The following is a 19108-nucleotide window of genomic DNA, read 5'->3' as shown; positions in this document are numbered from 1 at the left end:
CATTGGAAATCTGCCGACAGCACAGGCAACAGCCTTTCTTGCATTTATAGCTCCCTTTTTCCCATGGTCTGCCTAGGAGATCTGTATGTGTGATGTCTTTATTCTGCTATCTCCTAATCTGGCTGGGGGCAAGAATAGTCTTCAGTGATGCCGATCTTCTGTACGTAAACCGGGGCTGTTGTGGGATAACTTTAGAGACTTAAGGATCTGTTTGTAATATATGCCAATGCCGTGTGACTATTCTTTTAATGAGGTGGGCATCATTGCTGTAGGAATTCGGGTAGAAAAACAGACATGGTGCACATCTACAATCTTGTATAATGATCTGATTGCTTCTCAGCATAATATCAAAAACTAACAGGTTGTTAGTATACATTTTTGATCAAAAAGTACAAGCCCACTCGCCACGTCAAGGCCACCTATTTAGAGTGGGTCCCTAACGTCCCTAGCATAAAATGGCACAGCACCGGGCGGCGACCACCACCGCCGCCACACCAATGCCCACAGGGGGGAACGACCCACCGGCAAAGCGGCCCCAATGCCACTCAAACCAGTCTATGGGCCGCACCCCCCCGCAGACACGGCGCCACGGCAGCAACGGACACCACACAGCACCACACCAGTGTGAACAAGGTGTAATGGCTCACTTACCATGCTCTCCAAGTCAAACTGGGAAGCTGCTAGGAAAGAAATGACCCATGTGTAGCTAACTACTACTTATATAGGGTTGGGCTGAGGGGGTGGGGAAGAGTGCAGCACATGTTCAAAAAAAAAGAGGGGATAGAAATCACAGTGTGAATTCGGGTACAAAAACAGACATGGTGCACATCTACAATCTTGTATAATGATCTGATTGCTTCTCAGCATAATATTATAAACTAACAGGTTGTTAGTATACATTTTTGATCAAAAAGTACAAGCCCACTCGCCACGTCAAGGCCACCTATTTAGAGTGGGTCCCTAAAGTCCCTAGCATAAAATGGCGCAGCACCGGGCGGCGACCACCACCGCCGCGACACCAATGCCCACAGGGGGGAACGACCCACCGGCAAAGCGGCCCCAATGCCACTCAAACCAGTCTCTGGGCCGCACCCACCCGCAGACATGGCGCCACGGCAGCAACGTAATGAAATTAGATGAAAATTAGTTTTTTTTCTTGGTGTTCATCTTTCTGCTTGGTGTTGGTTATCAAACAATCTTTCTGCGTAAGTGTTTTGTAAGGATTGCTTAATATTTTAGCCGGATAGTGTTTCTCTTTAAAAAGTTTTTGTAAAATTTAAAGACTGTTTTTTGAAGGTTGCATGATTGGTACAATTTTTATGTATCCTTTTATTCTGACTGAACAGTATGTTTAATAACCATTTTTTGAAATGCGAGCTATGAAAATCCAGATAACTATTGGCATCCAACTTTTTGAAAAAGGTGGATGTTAGAGATGAGCGAACTTACAGTAAATTCGATTCGTCACGAACTTCTCGGCTCGGCAGTTGATGACTTATCCTGCATAAATTAGTTCAGTCTCCTAGGACTGTATCCACATTTTCCAGCCCACGGGAGCACCTGAAAGCTGAACTAATTTATACAGGATAAGTCATCAACTGCCGAGCCGAGAAGTTTGTGACAAATCGAATTTACTGTAAGTTCACGCATCTCTAGTGGATGTTATGAATGATTGTTCATTATGTGAAATACAGATGTCCAGAAAATTGATGTTGTCTTTGCTGGATTCGATGGTAAATGTTAGACCCCAGGAATTATCATTGAGGTATTGGAGGAACATGGGGATGTCTTCCTCAGGTCCCTTCCAGACAAAGAACAAGTCATCAATATAACGGTAATATACCACTATATTCTCTGTAATCAATGGGTTACCCCAAATATATTTGGACTCAAAGGCCCCCATGAAGATGTTTGCGTACACAGGTGCAACCTTTCAGCCCATCGCAGTTCCAAGTTTCTGATTGTATATGGTCCCATTGTACATAAAATAATTGTTGTGGAGAATATAGGAAAGTGCTTCCATGAGAAAATTGCAGTGTGATGGCGTGCTGAATGGATCCTTGTCTAGGGCATCCTTGACACAGCGGAGACCTAGTTCATGTTGGATTTTAGAATATAATGATGAGACATCACAGGTCACAAGAATTAAATTGGACTCCCAACTCAAAGGTAGGAGACATTCTATTAATTGTGAGGAAGCCCTCAAGTAACTGGCAAGGCTGGTGGCATGCACCTGGAGGTAAAGATCCAAGTAATGCGCTAAGTTGCCAAGTGTAGCATTAGTGGTGGAGATAATTGGTCTCCCCGGCAGTTGTTCAACATTGGAACACAAGAAACATTTAAGCTTTGGCAACAAGTCCTCCCATTCTCTCCACAGTGCCATTTCACCATCTCGGAGTGTTTCTAAGGGCAACACACTTTGCCAGTCTAATGACAACAACATTGAGTTAGATTTATCCTCTCTATCTATACATCTGACTCCCGCACCGTTTGATTTTTCTGTCAATGAGGACACCATTCTTCTGTGTGACCGATCACTGATACATCTACCTCCTGTCCTAGCCCATTTATCTCATTGGACGATCATTCATGTTGCAACAGCCGACCCACTACATTGTGATCGAGTCCGTCCGAGTTGCCACCTCCATCATCATCCAGTAGCCATCAGAATTATTTTTTAGAACTAAGTCCGTCAAGATCTTGAAGATTCTGGACTTCTTCGCCCCTCTGAGTGGAAAAAGGAAAAAAGAAGAGGAAAGAGGGGAAGCCGTGGTGGCCAAAAAAGGAAGGACTCAAGATCGAAACACAGTGATCCTCAGCAAAAAGATCAATCCATAAAAGACACGGTTTATATTTTTAACATATCAAAGCATAAACTTACAGCGGCCGAAACCAGTCTACTACAAAAAGGGTTGTCATTTTGTCCACAATCAAGCAGCAATAAATTTGAATTATTTTTGGATTTTCAAAAATTCATCCAGAAATTGACTCTCCAGCATCATTTTGAAATCATAAAAAATAAACACCCCAATACATCTGGTACAAATTGTCCATCCCCAACTTCTGCTCCCAGTGATTCAACTATTATGATCAACAATATCAAACACCAACCGCTAAAACCACCATCACGGTTTTATCCAACTCAATCCCAGGGTTCACTCATTGTGATTTTTTCGCAGTTAGTCAGCGATGACCTGAACAGCCGATTGTCCAAACAAAATCACCATAAAAAAAATAATCTCATTGCATCTGAATGCAGGGCAATGAAGATTCTCCGTTCCAACACAGATATCGTAATCCGTCTGGCGGATAAAGGCGTGGACCTTGTCCTGCTGGACTATGAGCAGTACCATTCCGAATCCTTGCGGATTCTGTCAGATATCAATTATTATACCATCATCAAAACAGATCCCTTTGAGAGGATAATACAAGGTCTCTTTCAGATGACCACGAAAGCATTGGAGTTAGCATCTTGACTAAGGATGAACAGGAATTTATTATGCACACTAACAATAACAAACCATGTTTTTACCAATTACCTAAGGTCCACAAATCCATTGAACAACCGCCGGGGCGACCAATTATCTCCACCACTAATGCTACACTAAGCAACTTAGCGCATTACTTGTATCTTTACCTCCAGGTGTATGCATACCAGCCTTGCCAGCTACTTGAGGGATTCCTCACAATTAATAGAACGTCTCCACCTTTGAGTTGGGAGTCCAATTTCATTCTTGTGACCTGTGATGTATCATCATTATATTCTAATATCCAACATGAACTAGGTCTCCGCTGTGTCAAGGATGTCCTAGACAATGATCCATTCTCGCCATCACACTGCAATTTTCTCATGGAAGCGCTTTCCTATATTCTCCACAACAATTATTTTACGTACAATGGAACCATATACCATCAGAAACTTGGAACTGCCATGGGCTCAAAGGTCGCACCTGTGTACGCAAACATCTTTATGGGGGCCTTTGAGTCCAAATATATTTGGGGTAACTCATTGATTATGGAGATTATAGTGGTATATTACCGTTATATTGATGACTTGTTCTTTGTCTGGAAGGGACCTGAGGAAGACATCCCCATGTTCCTCCAATACCTCAATGATAATTCCTGGGGTCTAACATTTACCATTGAATCCAGCAAAGACAGCATCAATTTTCTGGACATCTGTATTTCACATAATGAACAATCATTCATCACATCCACCTTTTTCATGCCAATAGTTATCTGGATTTCCATAGCTCACAGTTAAAAAAATAAAAAAATGGTTATTAAACATACTGTTTAGTCAGTATAAAAGGATACACAAAAATTGTACCAATCATGCAACCTTCAAAAAACTGTCTTTAAAAACTTTTTAAAGAGAAACACTATCCGGCTAAAGCAATCCTTACAACCGTATCAAAACACTTACGCAGAAAGATTGTTGGGTAACCAACACCAAGCAGAAAGATGAACACCAAGACAAAAACAAATTTTCATCTAATTTCATTACGACCTACAGCAATGATGCCCACCTCATTAAAAAAATAGTCACACGGCATTGGCATATATTACAAACAGATCCTTACCTCTCTAAATTTATCCCACAACAGCCTTGGTTTACGTACAGAAGATTGGCATCACTGAAGACTATTCTTGCCCCCAGCCAGATTAGGAGACAGCAGAATAAAGACATCAAACATACGGATCTCCTAGGCAGACCATGGAAAAAAGGGAGCTATAAATGCAAAAGAAAGGTTGTTGCCTGTGCTGTCGGCAGATTTCCAATGGGTTAGAAAATTAAATTTCCTCACCGACAGGCTAGAGTTTTTCGATAAAATTTCACCTTATTTGTCAATCTGACCATGTCATTTACATGATCCAGTGTCCCGATTGCCCATTGCAGTATATAGGACGCACCACCCGTCCGCTCCATCTCAGATTGAATCAGCATCGACAAAATCTATAAAAGATTGTTTTTACTCCATGTAGTTTCTTAAAATGTCACTTTATCCCATCCAAATAGTACTAAGTCCATTTCAATTACACCTATTGATCAAGTACCAGCATCAACTAATAACAGAATCGAACAGCTGAAGAGACTCGAAATGTTCTGGATGTACAAGATGCATACATTTTCTCTACATGGTCTTAATGAGATGTGAGAAATCATCTCATGAACACTATCATTCACAATTGCCATAGTTTTCCAATACAATACGGCTTCCCGCTGCTAATCATTCTATTGATTCTATACACCTGTATACAGGATCACTCTTTTTCCTATTTCACAGCATGTCGATTATAAATGTCTCCCGCAATCCAGAACCTCGATAGGCTGTTCTATTCCTTGGACCCATCCATCGTATTACATCATCTCCACTGCGCAGGTCTCTCAATACATATGCGTATCACTGTCTCCTTTTTTTACGCATCATCCTGCAACCACTCCATCTAGAGGCATTTGACACATGCCCCGCCCCGAACGTAACCATGGTACTTCATTATTATTTGCATACATATATATTCTCATACATCATTGTTATTTTATTTTTTATTCTAAACGATGACTGTATTTATTATGTTTTATATATTTTTTGAGTGTTTTACTAAGATGTTTTTTGTTCATATTTTTACTGGTTCTGGTCATTTGGATTCCCAGAAGCAATTTCCAGTGGGCTTTTAATACGGTCTATAACCCACAGTGTCCATACGCCTGACGAAAAGCCCTGTCCAGGCTTGAAATGCTTGTACTGTTGCGTTGCATGTTTTATTGGAAAAAATTACCTTTTTATCTACACCTCATCTGAGAAGTCTGCGCCCGTTTGATGTCCCAATTTTCCAGAGGTATTCCTTGCCTCCAACCTGCTTTGCTATATATATATATATATATATATATATATATATATTTGCAAAGTTGCGGTACACAGTGTGCGCTACATTTATGATTTGAATTGTATGGCTTTCTGCGCTGGCTAATCCAGTGACCATTTGTGGGCAAGGTTTGGGTGTGGTTTCCCCATTGCACAGTTTATGCACTGATTTTTGACATGCAACTTTTGCAAAAGTCGCACAGTTTCGCATAATGGCCACTCCAGCCAAGACCAGGCACAGGCAGCTCTGCCGATTACTCCACGTTAGCTCCAAGTCACGCCTGGCATTTATCAATGCAGAACTCACTAGTGTGCCACACGAGCAAAAAAATCCCCCTAAAGTCGCTCATGTTAATAAATGACACCCTTAAAGGGGTACTCCTTGGAAAACATTTTATTTTAAATCAACTGGTGCCAGAAAGTTAAACAGATTTGTAAAATACTTCTATTAAAAAAATCTTAATCCTTCCAGTACTTAGCTGCTGTAAATTACAGAGGGAGTTAATTTCTTGTTGAATTTCCTTTCTGTCTGACCACAGTGCTCTCTGCTGACACATCTGTCCATGTCAGGAACTGTCCAGAGCAGGAACAAATCCCCATTGCAAACCTCTTCTGCTCCGGACAGTTCCTGACATGGACAGAGGTGTCAGCAGAGAGCACTGTAGTCATACATAAAAGAAAAAAAATAAAATAATAACTTCCTCTGTGTTATACAGCAGCTGATAAGTTCTGGATGGATTAAGATTTAGTACCTATCACTAAATCAACTATCCAAAACTAACTTAGGCTATGCTTCCTAACTACACCTCATCTTTAAAAAGCTCTGTATGTTACCTATTTCCTTGCTCACAGTGAGCTACCGGCAGGACTATATGGGCATGCCCCAGCAGGCGTGACGTCACGGAAGCCTGCTGGGGGGGGGAGTGCTTCCCTGGTTCCCGCTGGTGTCCGGAGCAAGGGGAGAAGCAGCGGAGAAGCTGCAGGCCGACTGGGAGAAGGAGAGAACTTCTTCCATAGCTGTCACCTGTCTCCAGCCGGCCTGCTGGCCATGTCAGCTGCTGCTGCGGGCACAGCGCTTGCTTCTGCGCTGTGCTGATCACATGTCCCGGCTGCAGTCAGATTTCGGACTCATGCCAGGTCAGCAGCATGAGTCCGAAATCTAGCGGCCAGGACATGTAGGGAGCCCCCTAGTGGTGGGTTTTCCCAAAATAAACATAAAAAAAAAAAAAAAATGTATAACATATCTTCAGAAAGTTATTAGAAATAACTTTCTCTTTAACATATAAAAACTTTTTTTAAATGATAGGTACCCTTTATTAGAAGTAATTTACAAATCTGTTTAACTTTCTGACACCAGTTGATTAAAAAAACATTTTTCCCACCGAAGTACCCCTTTAAGGTTTTATGTATGTATTAAATGATGCCATTAAAAATACAGCTCACAGAATCAAGCATACATGAATGTAAAAAACATCTACCTCTTATAAGTCAGCCATGAAAAGACAAAAAAAAAATTCCTTGTGTCCTGAAGGGCAAAGTAGGCAGTGTCCTAAAGCAATTAAGGAGGGGCAACAGAAGATTGCTCCTATTTATTACCAGAGATTATCAGAAACCACGGTTATGTAAGGGAGCAAAGCAGAGAAGCTGAATTGTATTCAGATTATCACCTGTCATTGTCACAATGATTCTGCTCTGTTTTATTTTCCTATTAGACCTATGTGGTTAAACACAAATACTTGAGAACACTAGGGATATTGTATGGCCATCGTGACTCACTGGCCATAATGGATTATCAGAGATCTATAAGTCTAACAGAAGTCCTTGGTTAAATATGTTATCAGAGAGGCAGGAAATTACTGCATGTTTAGTGCATAGGGAAAATGTGTGTATATATATATATATATATATATATATATATATATATATATATATATTTTTTTTTTTTTTTTTTTTGGAAGATAAGTTATGCACACTGCTTGCTGACCTGATGGATTTAGCTTTCTTCCTTACGCTTTATTCCTCCTCACCTTCCCAAATCCATAACATTTTTATGTTTCCAGTGACAGCGTTGTATGAGGGTTATAATGGTTATTTTTTATAGGACAAGTACATTTTATTTGCATCCTTTATATTACTATTTAAATGTATTGGTATATAAAATAAAAAAGGTACTTGCGGGGTGAAATTGAGAAAAATGGTGCACAAGGCTGTGGGGAAACAGAGGAGGTGTAGAGACTGCAGCAGAGAAGCATAGCTGAGCGAACAACTTGGCCGAGGTAGGCAGCTGGATGTGGTGCATGCTGGCGTCTGCCAACTGCCAGCGTTACAGATTGCATGACTGGTTGATGTGGCATCTGTCAAAAAAACTCACCAAATGCCATGATTGTTGTTTATCACAGCATCAGGAGAGTGAAATGACTGGAATTGTACTGATTTTGGATGCTGGTCATTGATGGTGAGTGTTGGCTGCTGATATCAGCCAGCACTGACAGGGCATGAAGCAGATTCAGCTCCTCCATACTAGAGTTTTGCGTACACAAATATTTGGTATTATTATTTCCTATGTATTTTATTTACAGATTTGCTGCATTTTTAAATGTGAGAAGTTCAAACAAAGGAGCAGAAAGGTCACAGAGTTCATATTTTCTCATCTACTTATCAGTCTTCAGGCAGAATAGTAGCTTAGAGAGTCTGTATACTTCTAAAGAATCATATTACTTCACTCCTAAGGTGCAGTTCTGATAATAGAAGAATATTATATATTGTATATTCACCTTAGAAACCTGAAAAGCATGTCCATAACTACCTACCTTTTTTAGTTCAGGCGTTATTTTTCCCCATATGTTTTTGGCAGAATGAGCTCTGTCTGGCTCCTTACATGACAGTGCACTCAGCCTATATCATGTATATCTCCTTTAACCCCTTAAGGACGCAGGGCTTTTCCGTTTTTGCATTTTAATTTTTTCCTCATAACCTTCTAAATATCATAACGCTTTCAATTTTGCACATAAAATTCCATATGATGGCTTATTTTTTGCGCCACCAATTCTAATTTGCAGTGACATTAGTTATTTTACCCAAAAATCCACGGCAAAATGAAAAAAAAATTAATTGTGCGACAAAATTGAAGAAAAAATTTCATTTTGTAACTTTTGGGGGCTTCCGTTTCTACGCAGTGCACTTTTCGGTAAAAATAACACCTTATCTTTATTCTGTAGGTCCATACGGTTAAATTATACCCTACTTATATAGGTTGGATATTGTCGTACTTCGGAAAAAAATCATAACTACATGCAGGAAAATGTATATGTTAAAAATTCTCATCTTCTAACCCCTATAACTTTTTATTTTTCTGCGTATGGGCCAGTATGAGGGCTCATTTTTTGTACCGTGTTCTGAAGTTTTTATCGATACCATTTTTGTATTGATCGGACTTTTTGATCGCTTTTTATTCATTTTTTCATGATATAAAAAGTGACCAAAAAAACACTATTTTGGACTTTGGAATTTTTTTGCGGGCACGCTATTGACCGTGCGATTTAATTAATGATATATTTTTATAGTTCGGACATTTTTGCATGCGGCGATACAACATATGTTTATTTTTATTTACACTGTTTTTTTATGGGAAAAGGGGGGTGATTCAAACTTTTATTAGGGAAGGGGTTAAATGACCTTTGTTAACTTTTTTTTTTTTGCAGTGCTATAGCTCCCATAGGGACCTATAACACTGCACACACTGATCTCCTATGCTGATCCCTGCAAAGCCATAGCTTTGCACGGATCAGTCAGATAGGGGCTTGATTGCTCAAGTCTGTAGCTCAGGCTTGGAGAAATCAATCGACGATCAGACACCGCGGAGTCAGGTAAGGAGACCTCCGCCTGCGTCCCAGCTGATCGGAACATTTTATAGCGATGTCCCGATCAGCCCGACTGAGCTGTCGGGAAGCGTTTACTTTTGTTTTCAGACGCGGCGGTCAACTTTGATCGTCGCGTCTGAAGGGTTAACGGCGCGCGGCACAACAATCGATGCTGCGCCCTGTTAGCCCAGGGTCCCGGCTATGATTAGCAGCCGGGACCGACCCGGTGTGATGTGGGGTCACGGCGTGACCCTGTTTTAAACACCGGGACCGGGCGGAGGGGTGTTAATCTGTCAAGCTACAACAAATCTAAATTATCTGACATAGTCCTTTAAAGTGTGCCTGTCATTTGCAAAAACTTTTTATATAATGTAGATAATAACAATACATGTATATTTGTAATGTACATTGGTCAAAAAATTTGTATATTTTTGGGTGAAAAAATGCTGTCTTGTCCCTGCAGTTATTGCCTGTTTGTCTCTGTGCAAAGACAAAATACAAGTGTTGGGGGGACAAGCAGGGCTCTGTGCAGGCTCCTGGATTGTCAATCATCCTGATGTGTGAGCTGCACAGAGCCCTGCTTGCCCTCACTGCACAGAGCCCTGCATGCCCTCAGTGTACAGAGCCCTACTTGCCCTCACTGCACAGAGCCCAGCTTGTCCTCACTGCACAGAGCCCTGCTTGTCCTCAGTATACAGAGCCCTGCTTGTCCTCAGTATACAGAGCCCTGCTTGTCCTCACTGCACAGAGCCCTGCTTGTCCTCACTGCACAGAGCCCTGCTCATCCTCACTGCACAGAGTCCTGCTTGCCCACAGCTCCTGTATTTGGTATCTGCACAGAGACACACAGACAATAGCTGCAGAGACAAGACAGGTTTTTTTCCTCCCAAAAATATGCACATTTATTTCAATCAATATATATTACAATTAAACATATAATGTTATTTTCTATATTATATAAAAAGGTACACTTTAAGTTCTTCATCAGAATACAATGTGCTGTTCATTGGCTGTAAATTGGACATTCTACTGATTATCATAAGACAATTTGCATTCGGGCTGATAGGTATGCAGTAGGAAACTGATTTACCTACCTCACGCTTCCTATAAACAAATATAAGGGTATTTCTGCAATTATATTACGAACATTAGCTATATGATGCAGGAAATCTTCTGGCACATATAGAAAACATATCTATAAACTGCTATTACCTGACAGAAACAGAAAGAGTCGGCAGAGATAAGAAGAAAACGTCTATGGCGCGATCCACCAGTCAAAAAGTCGTGTAAATATCAAAAATATCTTTACTGGCCAAACATTACGTGCGCTAGAGTAGGTAGTCACAGGAAGAATATCATTTTGGCCTCTGTTTTAGGGGCTTCCATCAGAATTTATGTTCATTTTCTGGATAGAATAGCACAAACTTCTGAATTATTCCATAGAGCAGTATCCAGAAAAAGTATAATGCACAGTTTTTTTTAACATGGGTGTCCATAGTGGCATCCGTCAAAGCTATATGGGTAATGTCCACCTCTGAATGTCATGAACAGGGGGCAGGGAGAAGTGAGCCCTAAGCTGTCCCTAGAAGCACTCTTCCTGCCTACTTGCCCAGACAGCCTAGCAGTGAATGACAACCAGTAGCCGGTCCCTTCCTTCACTAAAGTGCACTGGCGTCAAGGTCAACAAAAGAAACGGAACTCTACATAGTCGGGGAAAACGGTAATACAATAACCAGAACAGATATCTAAAAACAAACAAGGCAGGATATAGTATACTAACAAAACAGGTAAGGAAATCAAGAGCACTCTTCACACTGGACTCAGAACAAAGCACACACTAGACTACAAATAGATACAAGTTCAGAGGACACGGACCTGTGTTAAAGTAAAGAGGACACTATAGACCAATGGTGATGTACAGAGGACACTATAGATCAGTGATCATAAAATAAAAACTCTAAGGATAAGTAATCATGAACACACTAGACTCCTCACTCCAAACATGGAGGGACATCAATACCAAAGAAAAATAGACTCCTAGCCAGCAGGCACTCTCCTCCGAGTGATCAGGATACTGGCCTAGAAGGAAACAGAATTGCTAAATACAAGTAAACATGGGTAAATGACTGATATAATGCACAGTTTGAACACAGACTAGGATATATAAAGATGAATGCAGAACGAACATACAAAATACTAAAACCCGACAAATGTACTAAAACCAAGCAGGATAAAATCTATATCTCAAACAGGACAGGTAACCATGGTAAAAACTTAAGAAATTTACTAAAACAGACAAAACATAGCCAAAGTGCATAATAAACCAGACATGGTCAGAGTAAAGCTCAATTACCATTCCCCAATAGCACCTGGAGAGGCCTTTTATACACTCCCATGGCTGGAGGGTTAACTCTTCCCAAACCAGGGAGAATTAGCACAGAAACTCTTCAAACACAAAAACGGACATTACACTGAATTGCTTAAAATAAACTGAATTAGGTTCTGGAGTGGTTAAGCATTGATCTGGAAAACACTTAGATGCTTGAAGTGCTTATATAGGCAAGTTATGCTCCAAAACCATCAAACATGGCTGGAGTAAAGTAAGTATGTAAGTGCAGTAGACCAAAAGTCCTCTATAGTGATATGAAAGAATGATCTCCAATTATAAGAAGCATTTGTTGTTGTTGATGAAAAACCTGGCACAACCTGGGGGTAATTATTATTAATTTTTACCTTTGGTGATATAGGTGTTTGATAACTTTTAACTGAAATAACTAGAATAATTATTAAAAACTACTTTTACATTTGAAACAATTAGACATTAAGGACATGGGCCATATACCTGTATCTTTGGTGACATATATTTTACAGTGAGTTTGCATTTACTGCAGTTACATTCTTGTTGGGAGTCGACAGATTAAGAAGCTGTGGGAACATGACCTCCTGTCTCTGCTTGTACTTTCTTACATTCTCCCCAGAGCTGTAACCTAAAAACATGGAGGATCATCCCTTTTTGAAAACAACATTTTAACTGCTTCATTACCAGATCATCAAACATAAAGAATTTCAATTACTAAAATAAATCCCTGGGTACATGCCATATAGACAGCCCATGCTCATTCTAAGGCTCAGATGTTCAGATGGTGAAATGTCCACACAGAAAATTTTCATTTACTGTGGACTTGCCCTGAAAGATTATTATCTAATTTTTAAGACATATTTGAGGATTTCTATTTTTATTATCTGGAACTGCAACACACATAACAAGTATAGTAGACGTAAATCAAAAACACAAGTTTTAGTTTCCCGCAAATATCAACTTGATTTTCAGGTTTTTCTCCCACAACATAATAGTTTTCAGGTATAGACATTTGGAGCTCTTATGCCTCTTTGATGTCTTCTGCTTCTGTGGCTTCAAGCTAAATCTTGACAAATTTATGTAAGAGGAAAGGTTTGAAAAACAAAATTCATCATAGGCAGCTGTTTACACAACATTGTCCATTGTCAACCATTTTTTCAGCTGTGATGTAGCCATATTCTTTTTACTAAGTGAAAGATATAAGGTGAACCACTAAATCCATGAAATAACAATGCTAGATTACCTTTTAGGATTCTGCATTCTGTAATATTCAGATATGTATGTAACATAAATGCCATGCATGAATATTACTCATAGAAATACAGTATATTAATAGACTGAAGAGTGGGAATTGCCATTCCCTTTGTCAGAAGTGTTCTAGAATTGCTATTTTACTAAGATTAAGAGCTCACGTGTCCTTTTTTTTAATCTACTCATCTGTTTTTCACCTTTCATAAAGGTGACATCTTTTGTTCCAACTTCTGCATCGCCATATTATTATATGCATTCACTTCCAAGTAGTACAAGAGAGAGATGATTTTTGGTCTGTGTGAATCATACAAGTGGGTGTGAGTATAAAAGTGGAGGAGACATAAAATTAAGGGACTTTAAATTCAGGGAATCTGTGCAATCCCCATAAGTAAAATGGCCTATATGTTGGAAAATGCAGTCCAGTGTACATCTTGCATGATGTATGCAATCCTTTTACAGCAGTTCGAGGGTGCATGGTGTGCGAGTTGTTCACTTGGAAGCCCAGGTCCTGAACTGGCACATCCCAACAAGTTTGCCCGGTTGGCAGATGAGGGGGATGCAATTTCAGAGCTAGCATTACTCTTGCAAGACACTGCCTCTGACTGCCAGGGGGGTGACTGCTCCAGTAAGGAGGGAGGGAGGTGTGCAGGGCAGGCCAGACAGGTCTTGGTGGTTGTCTTCCTGGCACTCTAGTTCGGCACATCGCAGATCGGGTTGACAAGTTGTTGGGTGGGGCTGGAGAAGACCCAGCAGTCATGGTACACATTGGCACCAATGAGAAAGTAAGAGGTAGGTGGAGTGTCCTTAAAAATTATTTCAGGGACTTAGGCCGCAAGCTTAAGGCAAGGACCTCCAAGGTAATATTTTCTGAAAAATTACCTGTACCACGAGCCACACCAGAGGGGCAGCGGGAGATTAGGGAAGTAAACAAGTGGCTCAGAAGCTGGTGTAAGAAGGAGGGGTTTGGGTTCATTGAGAACTGGGCCGACTTCTCTGTCAGATACCGGCTGTACTGTAGGGACGGGCTGCACCTCAATGGAGAGGTTGCAGCTGTGCTTGGGGAGAAGATGGCCAAAAGGTTTGAGGAGTGTTTAAACTAGGGACTGGGGGGAAGGAACCTACAACATAGAGGGGGAAGATAGTGTATATAGACAGCTGGGACTTTTTATTGTACCTGGGGATGAAGCAGAGGGAGGGGTTAGAATAGTTAATAGGGATAGACTTCAAAGGAAAAAAAAAAACATACACCTTTGATTTGCATGTTCACTAATGCCAGAAGGGTGACCAATAAAACTGACAAACTGGAGTATATAATGTCTGAGAAAAATTATGACATAGTGGGTATAACAGAGACTTGGTTGGACGATAGCTGTGACTGGGCTGTTAACATACAGGGTTGTAGTCTATTCAGGAAGGATCGGACAAAACGGAAAGGAGGAGGAGTTTGCTTTTATGTAAAGTCTAGTCTGAAGGCCGCACTGCGGGAGGATACATGGGAGGGAAACGATAATGTGGAGTCATTATGGGTAGAAATATACGGAGATAAAAATTATTACATACTGATGGGGGTTAGCTATAAGTGGCTAAATATAATGGAAGAGGCAGAAGATCCATTACTGAGGCAAATAAACAAGGCAGCAAATCAGAATGAGGTGATAATAATGGGGAACTTTAACTATCCTGATATAAACTGGGAGACTGAGATCTGTGAATCTCATAAAGGAAACAGGTTTCTGACTATAGCTAAAGACAATTATCTGTCCCAAATGGTGCAGGGCCCGAGCAGAGGGGGCGCCCTACTGGACTTAAAGGTGTACTCCCCTGGAAAACATTTTCTTTTAAATCAACTGGTGCTGGAAAGTTAAACAGATTTGTAAATTACTTCTATTTAAATATCTCCATTTTTAATTTCCTTTCGGTCTGACTACAGTGCTCTCTGCTGACACCTCTGCCCATTTTAGGAACTTTCCAAAGCAGGAGCAAATCCCCATAGCAAGCATCTCCTGCTCTGGACAGTTCCAAAAATGGACAGAGGTGTAAGCAGAGAGCACTTTGGTCAGACAGAAAGGAAATTCCAAAAGAAAAGAACCTCCTGTGGAACATAAGGCAGCTGATAATTCCATGAAGGGTTAAGATTTTTATATAGAAGTAATTTACAAATCTGTTTAACTTTCTGGCACCAGCTGATTTAAAAAAAAAAAAAATTCTAGTGGAGTACCCCTTTAACCCCTTAACCTCTTAAGGACCCAGGACATATGAGTACTTCCTGGGTCCCGGTCCTGCGATATAACGCGGGGTCACACGGTGACCCCGCATCATATCACGGCGGGCCCAGCGTCATAGTGAAGCCGGGACCCGCCTCTAATAGCTGAGCCACGTGGCTAAAAGTGAAAGTAAAAAGTGCCGGTTAGCTCAGGGAGCTGTTCGGGATCGCCGCGGTATAATCGCGGCATCCCGAACAGCTGTACTTCAGGAGGAAGGTCTCTTACCTTCCTTCCTGCAGTCCGATCGCCGATTGAATGCTTCAAGCCTGAGATCCATATGTGGTATAGCCACATGCGGAAATGTCCGAATTATAAAAATATACTGCTTTTTAAACCGCACGTTCAATGGCGTACGCGCAAAAAAATTCCAAAGTCCAAAATAGCGCATTTTTGATCACTTTTTATACCACAAAAAAGTTCATAAAAAGTGATCAAAAAGTCTGATCAGAACAAAAATGGTACCACTAAAAACTTCAGATCACGGCGCAAAAAATGAGCCCTCATAGCGCCCTGAACACAGAAAAATAAAAAAGTTATAGGGGTCAGAAGATGACCATTTTAAACGTATACATTTTCCTGCATTTATTCATGATTTTTTTCTGAAGTGATACAAAATCAAACCTATACAAATATCATTTTAACCGTATTGACCTACAGAATAAAGATATGGTATCATTTTTGCCGAAAAATGTACTGCGTGAAAACGGAAGCCCCCCAAAACTTATAAAATAGTGTTTTTTCATCAATTTTGTTGCACATTGATTTTTTTTCCCGTTTCATCGTAGATTTTTGGGTAAAATGACTAATGTCATTACAAAGTAGAATTAGTGACGCAAAAAATAAGCCATCATATAGAATTTTAGGTGAAAATTTTAAAGAGTTATGATTTTTTAAAGTTAAGGAGGAAAAATTGAAAATGAAAAAATTGAAAAAGTCCGGGTCCTTAAGGGGTTAAGGACCCAGCCAATTTTCACTGTAGGACTCTGCCATTTTTTGCACATCTGACCACTGTCACTTTAAGCTTTAAATGGGTATTCCAGGCAAAAGCTTTTTTATATATATCAACTGGCTCCGGAAAGCTAAACAGATTTGTAAATTACTTCTATTAAAAAATCTTAATCCTTCTAATAGTTATTAGCTTCTGAAGTTTTCTGTCTAACTGCTCTATGATGATGTCACGTCCCGGGAGCTGTGCATGATGGGAAAATTTCCCCATAGGAACTGCACAGCTCCCGGGACGTGAGTCATCATTGAGCAGTTAGACAGAAAACAACAACTCAACTTCAGAAGCTAATAACTATTGGAAGGATTAAGATTTTTTTAATTAAAGTAATTTACAAATCTGTTTAACTTTCCAGAGCCAGTTGATATATATAAAAAAGTTTTTGCCTGGAATACCCCTTTAATAACTCTGAGATGCTTTTACCTTTCATTCTGATTCCGAAATAGTATTTTTGTGACATATTCTACTTTATGTTAGTGGTAACATTTTGTCAATACTTGCATAATTTCTTATGAAAAATTGAAAAATTTGATGAATTTTTTTTTTTACTTTTAAGCTCTCTGCTGATATGAAAATGAATATTCCAAATAAATTATATCACATATACAATATGTCTACTATATGTTTGTATCATAAACTTGACGTGTTTTTACTTTTGGAAGACATCAGAGGGCTTCAAAGTTCAGCATCAATTTTCCAATTTTTCACAAAATTTTCAAAATCTAAATTTTTCAGTTCAGTTTTGAAGTCGATTTGAAGGGCTTTTATATTAGAAATACCCCATAAATGACCCCATTATAAAAACTGCACCCTTCAAAGTACTCAAAATGACATGCAAAAGGTTTGTTTAGGTGTTTCACAGGAATAGCAGCAAATTGAAGGAGAAAATTCAAAATATTCGTTTTTTTACGCTGGCATGTTCTTGTAGACCCAGTTATTGAATCTTTACAAAAAAGGAGAGAAATCTTCCTAAAATGTGTAACCCAATTTCTCTAGAGTAAGGAAATACCTCATATGTGTATGTCAAGTGTTCGGCGGGCACAGTAGAGGGCTCAGAAGGGAAGGAGCGACAGTGGGATTTTGGAGAGTGAGTTTTTCTGAAATGGTTTTTGGGGGGCATGTTCCATTTAGGAAGCTCCTATGGTACCAGAACAGCAAAAAAAAAAAAAAAAAAAAAAAAAACCCACGTGGCATACTATTTTGGAAACTACATCCCTCAAGGCATGTAACAAGGGGACCATTGAGCCTTAACACCCCACAGGTGTTTGTGCCGACTTTTCGTTAAAGTTGGATGTGTAAATGATTTTTTTTTTTTCCAATAAAATGCTGGTTTTCCCTCAAATAAAAATTTTTTACAAGGGAGAATAGGACAAAATGCCCCCCAAAATTTGTAACCCCATCTCTTCTGAGTATGGAAATACCCCATGTGTGGACGTCAAGTGCTCTACTGGCGAACTACAATGCACAGAAGAGGAGTCACATTTGGCTTTTGAAAAGCAAATTTTGCTAAAATGGTTTTTGGAGGGGATGTCGCATTTAGGAAGCCCCTATGCTGCCAGAAAAGCAACCCCCCCCCCCCACATGGCATACTATTTTGGAAACTACACCCCTCAAGGAATGCAACGGGGGTACAGTGAGCCTTAACACCCCACAGGTGTTTGACGACTTTTTGTTAATATCGGATGTTTAAATGAAAAAAAATTTTCACTAAAATGCAGTTTTTTCCCCAAATTTTACATTTTTACAAGGGGTAATAGGAGAAAATGACCCCCAAAATGTATAACCCCATTTCTTCTGAGTATGGAAATAGCCAATGTGTGGACGTCAAGTGCTCTGCGGGCGCACTACACTGCTCAGAAGAGGAGGAGCGCCATTGAGCTTTTGGAGACAGAATTTGGTTGGAATAGAAGTCGGGGGCCATGTGCGTTTACAAAGCCCCCTGTGGTGCCAGAACAGTGGACCCCCCCACATGTTACCCCATTTTGGAAACTACACTCCTCACAGAATTTAATAAGGGGTGCAGTGAGTATTTACACCCCACTGGCATTTGACAGATCTTTGGAACAGTGGGCTGTGCAAATGAAAAATTACATTTTTCATTTTCACGGACCACTGTTTCAAAAATCTGTCAGACACCTGTGGGGCGTAAATGCTCACTGTACCCCTTATTACATTACATGAGGGGTGTAGTTTCCAAATTGGGGTCGCATGTGGGGCGGGGGTCCATTGTTCTGGCACTATGGGGGCTTTGTAAACACACGTTGCCTTCAATTCTGGACAAATTTTCTCTTCAAAAGCCCAATGGCGCTCCTTCTCTTCTGAGCATTGTAGTGCGCCAGCAGAGTACTTTACATCCACATATGGGGTATGCTCTTACTCAGAAGAAATGGGGTTACAACTTTTGGAGGGCTTTTTTTCCTATTTTCCCTTGTGAAAATGAAAAATTTAGGGTAACACCATTTTAGTGAAAAAAATATTTTTTTTCATTTTTCCATCCAAATTTT

General features: G+C 40.2%; 1 protein-coding gene across 3 annotated transcripts in view; it reads left to right on the top strand.

Annotated features, from left to right (window-relative positions):
• Positions 1 to 19108, top strand: part of LOC130285072 (aldehyde oxidase 2-like) — a 133972-nt gene that overhangs the window by 22125 nt on the left and 92739 nt on the right. The window contains exon 1 of one of the 3 annotated variants that reach the window (XM_056536228.1): positions 8190 to 8322. The exons of the other annotated variants lie outside the window; for them this stretch is intronic. Within the exon in view, the coding sequence (XP_056392203.1) occupies positions 8320 to 8322 (3 nt within the window). The 5' untranslated portion in view covers positions 8190 to 8319. Of the gene's footprint in view, positions 1 to 8189; positions 8323 to 19108 lie in introns of those variants that run through there. 3 annotated transcript variants of the gene reach the window in all.

This window comes from Hyla sarda, chromosome 8, assembly GCF_029499605.1.
Source record: "Hyla sarda isolate aHylSar1 chromosome 8, aHylSar1.hap1, whole genome shotgun sequence".
In the NCBI taxonomy this organism is placed as follows: Eukaryota; Metazoa; Chordata; class Amphibia; order Anura; family Hylidae; genus Hyla; species Hyla sarda.
This window is presented reverse-complemented; position numbering and strand designations above follow the sequence as displayed.